Here is a 15,430-nt window from a genome sequence, read left to right on the forward strand (position 1 = left end):
GATTAGGGTTCAGCTCAAGACAGTGGGGCTATGTAAGACTCTCCGCTCATACCCGCTTTTTTCTCGCCTGTCTTCATGTATTGCGAAGGACTGCCACACATTATGGGTCGATACATAGACGTCTCCCGCACTGACAAATGCGTGTGTTCAATGTTCACTGCCCCTCAGCGAGCATTTTCATGTGCTGTGGCGCATTCCATAATATCCTATATCCCTAATGTTCCATAATATTCATATTCCCATAATATTATGCTTACGCGTTCCTGTGCTTTCATGGCCAGATCTTTTCGCGGACTGGCGCCTGCTTTAGCCAGCTCCCCCGAAACTTTGTCCGGGACGAATGCGCGCACATCAACGCAGCCGCGTCTCAGCTCTCCGTCCCCTGTTCGCTTCCAAACGGGACGGGGACGACAACAGCACGAGCGGGGCATGCGGACAGCCCTGTAGGCTCCCCTTGCCCGCAGCGAACCCCTTCCAGCACCATGCCCCGCAGAACTGGTTCCGGTCAAGCCGCGCCGGAAGCGCTTCCGGTTCCGGTTTTGGGTTTCCCGCTCTCATCGCAGCCCCCTCTCCTTCCCTCCCGTTATGGTGTGCGTGTACAGTGCTCGCTCGAGCGGGACACTCGTTCCTCCCCGCACCATCGAAACCGCGCTGCTGTCCCCGCTCCGTGGGCTCGGCGGCCGGTCGGAAAAGTCCTGTACCCGCACCGCTAGCTGCCGCCCCCGCCGAGTCTTTTTACTGGGAGACGCGTATCCCCAGCGTCCCGCAGGGCTTGCGATTCTTCCCGCGCTGAATGGTCGCGTGTCCTCGTCTCTCAGTGAATGATGCCCTTCTTGCCAGCTCAGGCTTTGTGTCGCGACGCGAGCGAACCCCCTCGCCGGTAACGCTGCATTTTCCCTCCGAATGACGCGCTTTTCCGAGGCCTTTAGCTGTCGATCGCGTTACCAGGAGAGTAGTCCTGCTGCCCTGTTGCTTGATGCACTTAACGGCAAGAGCAATTTCAGTAACTTATGAAGATGCGCGATAGCTTCATGATGTGACGCCTCTTGAAATACTTCCATACGTGAATCCGAAACGAGAGGGTTCAGCAAACAGCCCGATGTGAGCAGTCAAGTTTTGGCTTGGATTGTTGAAAACGTCACACGAACAAGCATACGATCATCATGCGGTATACCGTGCTGAATTTGCTGATTTTAGACCGAGCTCGAAAGCCTAACCTGAATCCAGGGGTGGGTTTATTTTTTGGGGGAACTAGGGAGGCCCTCTCCAAACCTGTGCTATAAATTTAATATAGGAAAACCGTGGTTAATCCCATTTTGAACAAAAAAAAAGTGCAAGAAATGCATGGCCTCAATAGGGCCGCGCCCACCCCCTCTACTGCCCCCTCCAAGAGCCTCATAAAGCCGCCGCTGCATGAGTTTCAGCAGCTGTTCATTGTTATTGAGTTGCTTGTATACAGCAAAGAACTCATCACATTCTGCGCTTTCACTGACGGTTTCACAACGTCACGAACGTAGGAGTTCAACGGCGGAGAGTTCAGCAGGCACCGTTGTTGCTCTAGTGTCAGAAGTGTTTACGTATGGCGTTAGCATCCACATTATTATTTACTGACAGAATACAGCTGACCAAAAACTCAAGCAGGAGTGGCACAAGGATTAAAACTCAGTAATATGCTTGAAATGAGAATAGTGCACTGAATGACCTTCTTTCAAACATCGTTAAACATTCAGGAAAAACAGCGAGATAACATAATTAACTAGAGTGGCGAGGTTTATTCGTTAAAGCTCAAACGAATAGCAGTCGAACCTTACGACCAAAAAGCAGAAACAGAGCAACGCTTTGAATCCAGGGCCTTTAAGCACACGACAGAGGCAGTGGACGAGAAATCTGCTAATGGCGAAAGGGCTACGCTAATGGCAAGATATGAAAACGTTAGAGACGTGTAAACACACTACTGATAATGGTTCCATCGTGACACCGTTCGTTTTATACCGAGCCAACCGCGACAGGTATAACGACGGCATGCGCGAAGAACAGGCCCCATTACGCTGACGGCAGCTCGACACAGAAGTTAAGTGTTCCAACTCGCGATCAATGTCCCAGTCACGCGGACGCAACGTCTCTTTTGGCTTGTCGCTCGTCAGCACTTCGCACACCGCTCTTACGGGCCGTTTCAATCTGTGCGTCGTCAGCGTAGCGGCCAACTGCGTATATAGCCTTCACCGTACACATAACGCCGCCGTATACGGACATGCCATACACACCCCCGCAGCAGCCCTTTCGAGCCCGAGCGCTAATGGAGCGAGTCACGCGCGCCGACATCATCGATGGGTTCGCCGAGGGAGCAAACCAGGCCTTTGCCGTACTCGAAGCAGGATCTATAGATGTTCTCGTGTAGCGTTCACGGCAGCGGCAAGTGAGTAGCTCCTGCACTGTTATTCCTGCTGCTGCTGCTTCCCTCGGTGGAGGCCAACGGAGCGTGGTCCTCTTTCGCGCGCCGCCGCGCCTTTGTATCCTCATCGCCAGCGCCCGGGGAAAGACGAGGTTCCGGCCGCTTCCCGATGACGTGATTGATTTGTGAGCGGTCCGGCGATCGGTCTTCTCGCCCAGTTGGCTCTACAGCCGGCCTTAGCTTTGTGTAGATCGCGGAGAGCGAGGGTGCGATCCTCAGACCCTTCTCTTCCCACCCTTAAACCCCGCTCACCATCTCGGTGTGTATCGAAACGTCTTCGTGCTTTCCTCTCTGTAGCTCATTGGTAGCGAAATGCCGGTTCGCTTCGAGTACTGCACCCAACCGAAGCGAAACAGCCCTCAATGCCTTACATGTTATGCTTCTGCTTAAACTTCTGCTTAAAAGCTTCTCGTGCACTTCTAGACATTTGCTTTTTTTTGTCTGTTGTCTTTTTACTTTTTTTTTGATGCGGGGAAAGTGTAACTGGGGCTTCTCCCAACTTCCAAGAAGTCTTCCGCTCCCAAGTGAATAACGAAGAGAGCTACGGTTGGCTGCATGTGGTAACCACATCCTCGACTGGTTGACAAGTTCGCGGATTGTGAAGGCATTAGTGATTCAGGCTACGGATTGAAAAAAAAAAAAAACACCCAGGCTCTCTTTTTTTTTTTTTTTTGCGCCGGATGAAGGAGAGCAAAAATAGTACGATTGTGGCTGCCTGCCCGACAGCTTGGGGTTTATAACTTTCTGCAGCTAGAAACAACTCGCATTCCAAAACTCACGGAAACCTTAGCTGTCGCGGGCTTTCAGAAGCTCCCATAGGGATGCGGAGAAGAAAAGACAAACAAAGCGGCACCAAAAGCTAGGAAATGGCACGTGCCTGGTTGACGAGATGCTGGAAGTGGGGCGCCGTGGGATCCACCTCATTTGGGTGCATGGCGTACTCGGCCAGGGCCTTCCAGGGCGGCTGGTAGGCGTGCACCTCGAGCGGCTGCGGGCTGGTGCTGCCCTCGTGCCGCACGGGGCTGCTGGCAACCATGGGCACGCCGCGGAGGCTGCCCAGGCTCAGCGGACGCCCGTCCTGCGACGGTAGAGAGAGCGAGAGATGTAGTGTGCCGGTCGAGTTGGACACTATAACTTCTTAGCACGACATGTCTACAGAACGCTTCCATGAGGGATGTATCGAGCAACAACGGCGCGAAATAAACTAGCAGGTGCATGTATGAGTCACGAAGCCCACGAAAGAAGTGGTAGGTATGTGGGCCTCTGTTGAGATACCATGTATGCCAGTAACAAACACACGCGTCGCTCCATGAAGACGCCGCATGACCAAACGCGCGATGCAGTCCGGTATGACTGCTTGCTACACACAAATAGCAGCAGGCAGCGATCTAAATATTGAAATTCTTCGTGTTGGCCATTTAACTATTTAATATTGGCCATTTAACCAGTAGTTTGCTACTCGAGAGTTTCACTGCACCTCTATCTATAAATAGCGGTTACAATGGGCACTTCGCACAGTCATCCAGACCTACTCAAAGAACACAAATTATGACTGAGGCACGGGCGGATTTAAGAAAGGCGTCCCTCTCCCTAGCGAGAAATTTCTTGCGAGAAAACCATGTTTAACCCCGTTTTCTTCGACGTAAAACCAAAAAAGGAAAAAAAATGCGTGGTGTAAATAACACCACTCTGTTTATCCCTCCTTACACCTTCTTTCCCCTCCCTCCCCAGCAGCCCTCTTCAAGAGCGGCTCATATATATCCACCCCAAGAGTGAAGTCCGATGTTGCGCGATGTTCCGGCCGCAGAAGGATGACGGTTACATCGTGAACGGCTAGCTGCTGCTGTAGACATTGCACAACCTACCAAGTAAATCTTAAAAATCTTAGTAAATGTCTACCAAGTAGACATGCGCTAAACATCTTTCGTGTCGAAGCGCCCAACGTAAGAAATGCTGAACGCAAGGAAGGCTTACACTGTGTATTTTTTGTTTCCTAAAGGCACATTAAGAGGGAGTACTCGACCAATAGGTTAGCGTCACGTGATAGCAAACATGTTTTTATCGAAACCAAAGGTTTGACATGCAGAACATTGAGTAAAAGCGAATTGAGGTGGCGCCACCACTCACGGATTCGTGCAACTGTGGCTGTGACGTGTCTGCTGCGCTCTCTCGTGGAACGCTATATACGAGGGGCGTTCAATAAAGATTTCCCCTGACTCACTTCTACTTATTGCAGGATGTGGAAACTGCGCATGTGTAATGACTTAAGTCCCTATAGGTCACGTGCTAATATGCAGCTCTTAACTAATAACGGTCTTCCTTTGACAGGTGCTGAAGTGGTGTGAGGTGTGATAATGGATGCAGTGGAATACAAAGCAGTCATCAAGTTCCTGTACTTGAAAGGTCGCACTCCAAGGGAGATTTTCGATGAGACAAAACAAGTTTATGGGGAGGATTCCCCATCATATGGTGTAGTAAAGAACTGGCATCGTTAATTCAAATGTGGTCGGACTTTGGTGGAAACAGCTCCGATTGCAGGGCGACCTCACTCCATTATCGATGAACACACCATCCAGCAAGTAGAGGCCGCCATTTTAGAAATTCGCCGCGTAACCGTTCGAGACCTAGCCCAAAATATCAAGATTAGTGTGGGGTCCGTGGAACAAATCATTCAGAACCATCTTCGCATGCGTAAGGTATCCTCTCGCTGGGTTCCCCGGCTGCTCACACCTTTCCGAAAGCAGGAACGAGTCGAATGCTCCCAGGCTCTTTTGACCATGTGCCATGGAAACCAGGAGGACTTTTTCAACAGACTGATTGCACAGTATGAAAGCTGAGTCCATTACTATGATCGGGAGACTAGTGTCCAGTCGGTGCAATTGAAGCACTTGGACTCACCGCCTACAAAGAAGGCACGCGCCCAGCCCTCGGCGGGCAAGGTCATGCTCAAAGTCCTTTGGGACCAGCACGAAGTAGTCTTGATGGATTTCCTAGCAAATAGTGCCACGATTACTGGGGCATACTATGCTTCACTGCGGCGGAAATTGCGGGAGTGCATCAAAAGCAAGAGACGTGGCATGCTCACCAAAGGTGTCCGCCTTCTGAAAGACAATGCCTCAGTTCACAACTCTCATGTTGCCCAGATGGAAGCACGCTGCTGCGGCTTTGAAATTCTACCGCATCCCCCTTATTCACCCGACCTCGCACCATCGGACTGCCTCCTCTTTCGAACAATGAAGTCATATTTGAAGGGCAAGCATTTTCCAGATGATGAGACTCTGATTTCCGAAGTCACAATATGGCTTTTGGAGCCACGTGTTGACTTCTACAAGCAAGGTGTTTACAGATGCATAAAAAAATGGGAGAAGTGTGTGTCCCTAGGTGGCACCTATGTACAGAAGGACTAATAAATCTGCAAAGTTTCGTTGCTCTCCGTCCAAAGGAAGTGGGTCAGGGGAAATCTTTATTGAACGACCCTCGTATATCACCGTCAGGAGGCAGTTATTCTCTAAATACGAGGAAAGCAGAGCGGCCAGTGCAGCCAAGATTTCGAAGAGTCACATAATTAAAGCACCGCAAAAAAGGCTACGGAGATAAAGGTTGTAGACGTTAAAACGGGCACTGAATCTTTCGCCTCGCATTATATGTACCTTGCCGCCATGACGGCTGACGTAGACGGCGGGCCAGTTCAGGCTTCCGGCCACGTTTCCAGCCTTTGTAAGTGGCACCTCTGATTGGTCGGAGAGCTCCATCGCAAACGCATCAAAGGAATGACGTAAATGTGCTCATTTTTCGCGGGCGCTTTGAACATAAAAAGGAATATTCATTTGCGATTTTCTCAGCAACGCAACCACCTTTTCGCGCAGCAACAACAAAAAAAAAAGGGAAACGTCGGCAGTGTTCCCGGGGAATAATTTATCCGTCTTATATTAGGATAGCTTTCTTTACTGCCCCTTTAAAGTGAAAAGCCATTCCACGCTCTCACGCCACAATTAGTGGACTATATTTTGCACCTGCACTTCGTCGGCAACACCTTTTCCTCTCCGCTGCAGAGCTGGCGTGGATATAGCGATCCAGAAAAAAGGTCCAAGCTTATCCAGCTAGATAAGACCACCTGTACCTCCGTCAGCGTACGCTCCACACATGGCCGCAGAAGGACAGATTATCGATGTTATACAGATGAATTTGCGAGATAAAGAAGAGGGTGACGAAGGATGTAGAGACAGCCGCTAACATGAGCTTTTATTGGGAATTTATTTCTGTAGCAGCTGCACAGTTGCACGTAGAGTTTCTTCGCTCATGTATTAGCAATTTTAGCATTATATGGCTCATCGGCAATGAAACCTGGCGGTGTTCGCGTTGTCCACCAGCAATGGTCCGCAAACCCTCAGTGACGTCACCGTGGTCTCGCATGACGTCAACAGTAGACCATAAGATAGTTCACGCTATTCCATGGGCAATGAAGCATGGACATTAGATGATGTAGCTAATGACCATAACAATATTAATAGTCAATGACACGTCGTCACATGGTATCATTTGTGACACTAAAATACGATGACAGGCATTAATGACAATGATAAAGGCCTTCAGAGTAAAGACCTGTAAATTGAAGGCATTTAAGTCAAAGGATTTTGAGGGGAAGGTCTTTAGAGTAAAGGCCTTTAGGTCGAAGGCTTTTAGAGTAAGGTAAAGACGTTTCACCTAGGGTGAAGGTGTTTAGGGTAAGAGCCTTTAGGTCAAAGGCCTTTAGAACAGGGTAAATATGCTTACGTCAAAGGCCTTTGTGGTGAAGGCCTTTTCAAATACTTTGTAGTTTGATAGTCAATGAAAGCAAATCACACAAACACAAGAAGATGCAAAACAAATTTTTTTATGAACCTCGCGACAGAAGTCACGATGAGACACTAACGTTTACTTTCGTCACTCACACAAGGAGTGCCGTATATAGCGAGCTTTCTGTTTCACCTTGCGGTAAATCCACCCCAACGAGAGAGAAGAAGAGCCGGGGCCGGATGTTTTGCATTTTCTTGACGGCTTCATGAGGCTAGCCAGACTACAGGCACCCCAGCCGCGGCGTGGCGCCATCGATCTTGCCCTACACGGACGGAACACTCGCAGCACGCGCTCCTCTTCTCCATCCTGGAGTGCGGCGTCCCCGTACAGCCCCGCGTGTTCCGGCGCAGCCATCGGGGGTGATAAGCCCGCTGTGGGAGCAACCGCCGCTCTCCTCCGTGTCCGATGTTCTTACACCGATCTGGCGCTCGAGGAGCACGAACATACATCCACGGCAGGCACTGCGGACCCTCTTCTGGAGGGTTCCATGGCCTGCCGACGCCGGAAACACCGCCTGCTGCTGGAGAGTGCGTGGGCTCATGTTTTACGCACGAACTAGGAGCCGCCTGGCTTTTTCTTTTGTTTTATCGCATGGGCTTTCTTTCTTTACCTTTCTTCCTGTGACCTGTATTCTTATCTGGACGGGGATGCCAGCTCCGGGAGAGCCGACAGAGCGGGAGAAACACTTGCGCGCAAGAGGGCAGCTCGCTTCAGCCAGCGTTGTAACCCGGAGCTCCCTCCCCCGCCAGCGAGCTCCGTGTTGTCGTCGGTACTCGAACGAACACTTAATGCACGGGCGCCGTGCACTTCATCGACGGCGCGGACTGAGTGGGGGAGCAGCCGTACAGGCGCCTGCGTATAGGCCGCGCGTGTACGCACCTGCGATGGAGCACCGTCAAACGACGTGGTGGCGCAGCGCGTCGCGAAGGTTGGACCTGGGTATCGAGAAGGCTGTTTTAGAGCGCAGCTCTTTGGCGTCCGTTCCTGGGTTTCGCGTCGTCGTCGGCCTCGTAACCAGCTCCGCCCCCCTTTCATCCCCCCAGCGCTAGCAGCGACCGACTGATAACGACCGACTGATACCGCTGGATGCCGCTGACGCCGCTAGAGAGTCAAGATAACGTGACTGCATAGAACACCGTCGCCGCCATGCAGAAAGAGGAGGAAAGGGTCCCCCCCCCTCCCCCCCCCCCCTGTTCTTGTGTGGCGGATAGGGTGCTCTTCAGTTGCCGACGCGCCGGTTATTTCACGTAGGCCCCGGCACGTCGACGAATACGTGACCACCTTCCCACGGCTAGACCTGGTTCTTAGCGCTGCGGAAGCGAGGGTATCATATTGTTTGTGTCGGCATCGGCGGCGTTGTCCCTGAAACCAACTCCGAAGCTGGGGTTGACTCACTATCGAAAAGGTGAAACAGCTTATTTGCTGCGCTCAAATTTCGCATTAGGAAGTAACGTAATCGTCGGTATTTTTTTCTTTCTTTCCTCTTATCTTTGAACACTCCTCTATCTGCCCGTGGCAGCGGTGGTGGCTCGGCTTGAGCCAGTCGGCAGGCCCGTGCACTTTCCTTTTTGTTTTCGAACGTACATGCTCTGGCACTGCTTTTGCGATGAAGAATATTGCGTAGCTTCTTCTGTGAGTAAAGCTATCTGAAGCATTCTGCCCGGCTTTCATGAGGAAAAGGCGCGATGACCAGCTACCCTTCGCAAACCCTACCGAAGTGTCCTAGAGGAGTCGTACTTTAGGAGATTTTTGTGGGGTTAAACGTCCCAAAGCGACTCAGGCTATCGCAAACCCTACCGAAGTGTCCTAGAGGAGTCGTACTTTAGGAGATTTTTGTGGGGTTAAACGTCCCAAAGCGACTCAGGCTATGAGGGACGCCGTAGTGGTGGGCTCCGGATAATTTCGACCCGCTGATATCACACAGTACAAAATCCTCTAGCGTTTCGACTCCATCGATATACGACCACGGCGGCGGGGATCGCACCCTCGTTTATGCTTGCACGCGCTAGTCCACTCTAGTTCTGCAGTTGAGACCAGCGTTCTCACGTGCCCCTGCCTCCCATAGACGATTCCCCTGGCCTAGATCGTCACGCCGGCCCGTTCACCACGGAGGCTGTTAAAAGAAACCACACAACGACCTAATGAACTCCCCGCTGGGCACCGTCGACGACACGACCTGAGTCCCGACGCTGCCGTACGCAACATCGTGACCACAGTTTCCTCGCTGCCAAAAGGGGCACTCGCAAAATTGCACGCGCCGCGGTGGTCATGAATTAACGGGTCCCGGAAAGAGAAACTCCACGTCTTTCCCGCCGTCGCGTGTCTGCCTCCTCACCTCGCTGTATTCGATTGTATTCGCTACAACACCACGGCGGGACGGACGGCGCGTGTCCCTGACGGCGGGGGTCCGTCGTCCCCTGTCCTCCGTCGTCGACGAACCGATCGAGGAGTCTCGCTCGAGCGGCGGCGCACGCCCAAGAAGAGGGCGGGACGCGCGCCACGCTTCCAACGCTCGTCCTGGAACCGTACTGCAGCGAGAGGCAGGCAGGGGCACGACGCACGCCTATACCCCCCTCCCATTTCAATGGCCCCCCTGGCTGCTCGCTCGCAGCCTTCCCACCAACGTTACACCGAGCGCCGTGGGCGAGCAGGCACGAGCACCGCCACGTGCCGGCCTCCTAATGACGCCCCATTGTTTCCCATTCCTTGTCCTTCTCCCCTCGCCAACGAGCGAAACGGGCGCCGCCAGCCACGAGAGGCTGCCCGTGATCGACTGCTGTTGCAGCTTTTTTTCCTCCTTTGCGGAGGAAAAGTTGCGACTGTAGCGCCTTTCAAGGATAATGCGTCGTTCAGTCTTGAATGTAACGTGCATTTGTTACTTCTGCATCGTATAGCCGGGTTTCAGTGCAATTCTTCCCTCTACACAGATTCTCTCAGTCCGCGGAAATCGCTCGGGCTGTTCACTAACGCCGATCGAACACTTCGGGCCCTCGCGCAATGGAGGAAGTGAGATGAAGGAGCCGACGCAAATGGACCGCGTTGCTAAACGTGAGAAAAAAAAAATATAGTCAGAAACTAACCGCTGAAAGGGCCCTGTAGTAGAGCTGTTGTTAGAAACTTTCCCGAATGTGTCTGCAAAGGTGAGTCGATGAATGGCAGGGTATAGCACTGTCCGACTCTAATGGAAGCACTAGAAATCTGTAGTCATCGAGAGAAAATAAGAAAATTTGGTTTGGTTTATGGGGTTTAATGTCCCAAAGCGACTCGGGCTATGAGAGACGCCGTAGTGAAGGGCTTCGGAAATTTCGACCACCAGGGGTTCTTTAACGTGCACTGACATCGCACAGTACACGGGTCTCTAGAATTTCTCCTCCAAAGAAATTCAAGCGCCGCGGCCGGGATCGAACCCGCGTCTTTCGGGTCAGCAGCCGAGCACCATAACCACTGAGCCACCGCGGCGGAGATCAACACTAACAGGCTTGAGGCAAAGAGAAAACGACACCGATTACGTTACAGAGAAAAATGTGCGACCTGAATGGTTCGTGCAAGGGAACCGGAAAAGACGCAACATGCTGGCGTCCTCCTTAGAAACACACAGGGCGCGTAACACACGAGGAATACGCCCAAGACGAGTCCGTGGAACACGCTCAGCACGCAGTCGTTTGCAGGCGTGCATATCGAGGCGGCGTCACGCCCGGATTCACCCGTGTGTGCGTGCGAGTTTAGCGCGTGCTTCCAAAGAGCTGGCCAGCTCCGAGCGCGGTCTGAAGACTCGTGGTGCGCGTGTGCGCTGCGTGGCGACTGCGGAAGCGGCGTCCGCGATCTCGGCAATGTATGCACACGGGAGGAAAAAACGCAATCTCTAACCTAACACACGGCCGCTGCGCTGTGGGAAACGGCGACTACCGCCAGACACGAGTTCGCCGAAATGCTGCGTGGTCGTCGCCTTTGGTGCGTGACCGCGTCGAATTCGGGGGCGTGTCGCTACACCGCCGCCGGCCGCCTCGCGCTCCGAGCCGTGGGATCGCGGTGTGCAACACGGGCCGTGTGAAACTTGAATCTCGGCGCAGCCCCATGCCCTCCCTTGCGGGGGCGTCGTTGTTTGGAAACAAACGGACTAATTTTGTGAGAGCGCGGCGGGTAGTTACAACAAATCTTGGTCCGACGAATGTTCACTCCTTGCACAGTGTCAGTTATTAGAACCAGAGACAACCCCCCCCCCCCCCCCTTTCTCGATAATTGTGGTCGTCGTGTGCGTGAAATGACGTCATCGCACGGAAAGGTCACATGACTTACCGGGCACATTAATTGGCCATGAGATATTGTCAAAGTTCACGGCTGATGTCGCCCTCTAATTTTCATGCTCATCGTTGGTTTGTTCGTTGCCCTTTAATTTACATGCTCATCGTTGGTTCGTTCACTGTCTCTATCACGGATTTTCCTTTTTTGTCAACGATACACAGTTCTTGAGTCAGCGTGCGCACGATGGCATTTTTTGAGACAAACCAGAAATGCATTCTTTTCTTGAATACTGTGCTTGCTTCTTTGCTTTTCCATTTCTTAAGGGGAGAAGGTTGGCTTCCGAGAAGAAGCGTTGCAGCACACTGAAGCACGGGTGGGATGGTGTATAGTCGTATTAAATCTCCACGCATATGCCACGCATTCTCGCATGCAAACATTTACAGAACGCTCGCATAAGGAACTGGCGCAGGGAACGCTAGTATCAAATGTCTTCTCAAATTTCTAATGTCAGGTGCCGTACCGGCAGCAGAAAACAGCTTTCTGTTAAGACAAGCCCAGGCTATAGGAGGATGTCATTTGCAAGACAAATATTTGGCGGTCAGTGGGCTGCGCTTGACTGAGACGGTAAGCGATGTTCGGGTTGAAGGGTGAGAAGGGATTTTCAGGAGCAGCTAATTGGCTACCTGTCCTCACAAGGGAGACGTCAGGGGAAACAAAAAAAGAAACTACCGACACCATTTTCTGCACTACCGGGTCGAATTCAATAGATCATTCACCTATTCCTTATATGTTGAATAATTCATAGCGCCTTTCAAATGGACAGGTAATGCAATAGCTTGAATGTGCCCAGTGAACATGTGGGATGCCGAGTTCATTGCTATCGACGCCGAGGACCTTCAGCTGCTCGCCAGGCGTGCTTGACTGACCAGCCTCCACCCGACTTCTTATAGACTCTACTACTTTACTGTAGATATTTACTTTTGTCATTCACAGTCCATAAAGTGTCTATAGACAAAATGTATGGCTATAAATGCATACATTGTCTATAGACTGTCTATACGATTTGTATTGCCTATAGACTATTCTCTAGGATTTGTCTAGACAGCCTCTAGACTGAGAAGACAAAAATCTATGCAGTCTATAGGCTATCAAAAGAAATTTTTGTAAGCTCGGGTGGACTAGCCATCCTATTTAGTTAACCAAACACGGCCGAAGCCATCGGGCGCCAGAGGTCACGCGGCGACTCTCCGTCAGATGGCGCTAATTGAAAAGAAGGCACAAGTAAACGTAGCGAGCGTAGCAGCGGGGCGTCGAAGAGGGCAGTGCGCTGCGCACGCCTCCTCCGCCGCTGAGCCGGGTGGCGCAACCGGGGCGACCTTCACCTGTGATGCGCGCGCTGTTGGCGTCGGGGAGCCGCCTCATCGATCGCCGCTGCCGGCCACCATCTGCGTGCATCGACCGACTCCGGCTCGGCCCCACCTCCGTGCGGCTGGCGACCGCGGAAGAAAGACGTGGTCGAGTCTCCCCGATGCGGCTGAGGACTTCGAGCAACCGCAGAATATGCTGCGTGCTAGAGTCTGCACGACGAAAAAGCGCCTCTGAGGAAATCCGCGGTAACTGTCTCATTTCTCCGTGGACACTTCAACGCAGAGAAGGGATGGAGGAGGGAGTGAAAGAATGTAGAAACGGGCGCTGTAATCGAGGGCTCCGATTATTTTTCACCCCTTGGGCTTCTTTAACGTGCAACGACATCGCAAAGCACGCGGGTGTCTTTTTGCGTCTCGTCCTCATCATGGAAACGCGGCCGCCGAGGTTGAGCCTTTGTGCTGAGCGTCCTCGTGCTCAGCAGCCGAACGCCGTAACCCCTGGGCTAAAGAAGACGGTCACATACAGAAGCAAAGGAAACGGGAAGAGGAAAAATACGGAGGTGCACTAGAAAGTATGTGTTCCAGTGAACGATCCTGCTTACTAGGCAAAAAGGAAGGGGGACGCAAAGGAGAAAAAGTGAGATAGGGATGAAGTTAGGAGCAAGTACGTCAATTAAGGACAGGCGTTTATATATGTGCGAAGGAATCCAGCAACCGAAACCAACGTGCACAGGGGAACGCTACTATTTTTTTTTTTGTAACTTGTGGAGTTGATCAATGGGAGAATATCACTGCACTGTAATTAATCTCTCGCCTAAGGAAAATTATATATACATATAGATCCAGGATGACACAAGGACTCTTGGGCCCGACAGAAATGACAGCAGCTGCTACCGCATTACGCCGAGGACGGAATATCGCAGAAAATGGTGTATTGAGGTATCTTCAGGTATTGGTACGTGTTTTTGCACCAGATAGGGCCATCGCTCAGCGTCGTCTCGTCTGTCCGCGCCGGTGAACTTTGAGGATTGAAACACTACTTGGACCGTAACGGCAACACGTCTCTCATAGTCTGCGTCGCTCTGGGACGTTAAACCCCATAAACCATAAACACATGTGCGAGTGACACTAGACACTTCCAAGTCCGCTCTGATCTGTGTCATACCGCGAGCACGACCGAGGAATGCTAGCTCCAATAAGGACCTCGCTACTTTTCGCTGATATAACATTTGCCAGTTCTTTTTGAAGCAACCTTACGTTCCTGTAGGACTTCACTCTATTTCTTCGCACCGGTATACCATGATGCCTGGTTTTTCTGGCGCAAGGCAGAGCGCAAGAAGATACCCAACTGTGTCAAAAGATGGCACTGCAATGACTAGCACGTCTACATCACGTCCGCTACACCTTCTCTGTCGCGACAGGCACGCGAGGGCCTGGCGAGTGGCGACTGTCGCTCTGAGTAGACTAGCTGTTGGGTTAGGCGACAGTCGCCAGACACAGAAGAATGCATGTGTACTCGGGCAGTTTTCGGCGCAGAATCCCTGGCGCCTCGGCGGATCTGTAAACGGTCACAAATTGGCCCGGTCGCGGACTGGGGACCCGTTGGGACCCCAACCACAGTCGGCGGCGGCAGACGGCGCTCATGAAAGCGAGTCCCGCACGCCAAACACGCGCGAGCCGCATGCAAAGCAAAAGTAGTGTTGAGGAAAAAAAAGATGAAAGGGGGGGGGGGGGGGGGGGGAGGCTGCAGAGGCAGGGACCATAGCAGAGGAGCGCCTACAACTTCCTTGCGCCTGGTTTCTGCCAGGTGGCGTTGTTAGCAGTGGGCTCCAAAAAAAAAAAAGGGGGGGGGGGGGGGGGGGGCGCTTCTTATCGGCTGCATCGCAACAAGCGCGGAGACGCCCCACGCCACCCTTATCGGCCGGGGGCATCGCTGCGGAGCACCCCCTCTTTCTTCCCTGAGCCCAGCCCGAGGAGGCATCGGTCCCTAAGGGAGGTGGCGGCCTTATCGCGGCCGTCCATCACCCGCTGGTACAGGACACTCCAAGCCGCACGACCATGCATCGCCGCCGCGGTTGCACGGGGTGCGAGCGAGTGCGCGCGCGCGCGCGCTCAATCCGGCTCATTTCTCCGGATTAAGGGACCGCGCCGCCACCTATCGGCAGATGCCGGGGATGCGGCCGAGGTGTTCTTGATACGCCGATCTCGTCCCGAACGAACGCACTGGGGAATTGGGGAGAAAAGAGGAGCAGCGGCTGGCCCAACAGATGCGTTCCGCGGGCGGCCGATGAGGCGAGTGGTTTTATATAGAGGCGCAACGACCTGGACACGACGCTCGTTCTCCCTGGGGCGGCGCTTGCTCGCTACGGGGCGCGCGTATCGCTGTAGCGAGGAGGACGTGTTTGGGGATCTCTCCCCATAATCGTGTTTGCGGCCTTCCCGGATTACCGGAGCGCGTACACACGCGCACTCGCTCGCGTATACACGCTTTGGCACACGTGGCGACCACCTTTCCATACACGTGCCAGCGTGC

The 15,430-nt window shown here is 52.7% G+C and overlaps 1 protein-coding gene across 2 annotated transcripts in view; it reads right to left on the bottom strand.

Moving 5' to 3' along the window:
• Window positions 1–15,430, bottom strand: part of tup (LIM1_Isl and LIM2_Isl domain-containing protein tup) — a 169,946-nt gene that overhangs the window by 19,625 nt on the left and 134,891 nt on the right. For both annotated transcript variants that reach the window (XM_089545389.1, XM_089545388.1), the window contains one exon: window positions 3,330–3,530. In XM_089545389.1, coding sequence (XP_089401515.1) covers window positions 3,330–3,530 — 201 coding nt within the window. The remainder of the gene's footprint in view (window positions 1–3,329; window positions 3,531–15,430) is intronic.

The sequence above is a fragment of the Amblyomma mixtum genome, chromosome 5 (genome assembly GCF_055824585.1).
Source record: "Amblyomma mixtum isolate Tamu chromosome 5, ASM5582458v1, whole genome shotgun sequence".
NCBI classification, from domain to species: Eukaryota; Metazoa; Arthropoda; class Arachnida; order Ixodida; family Ixodidae; genus Amblyomma; species Amblyomma mixtum.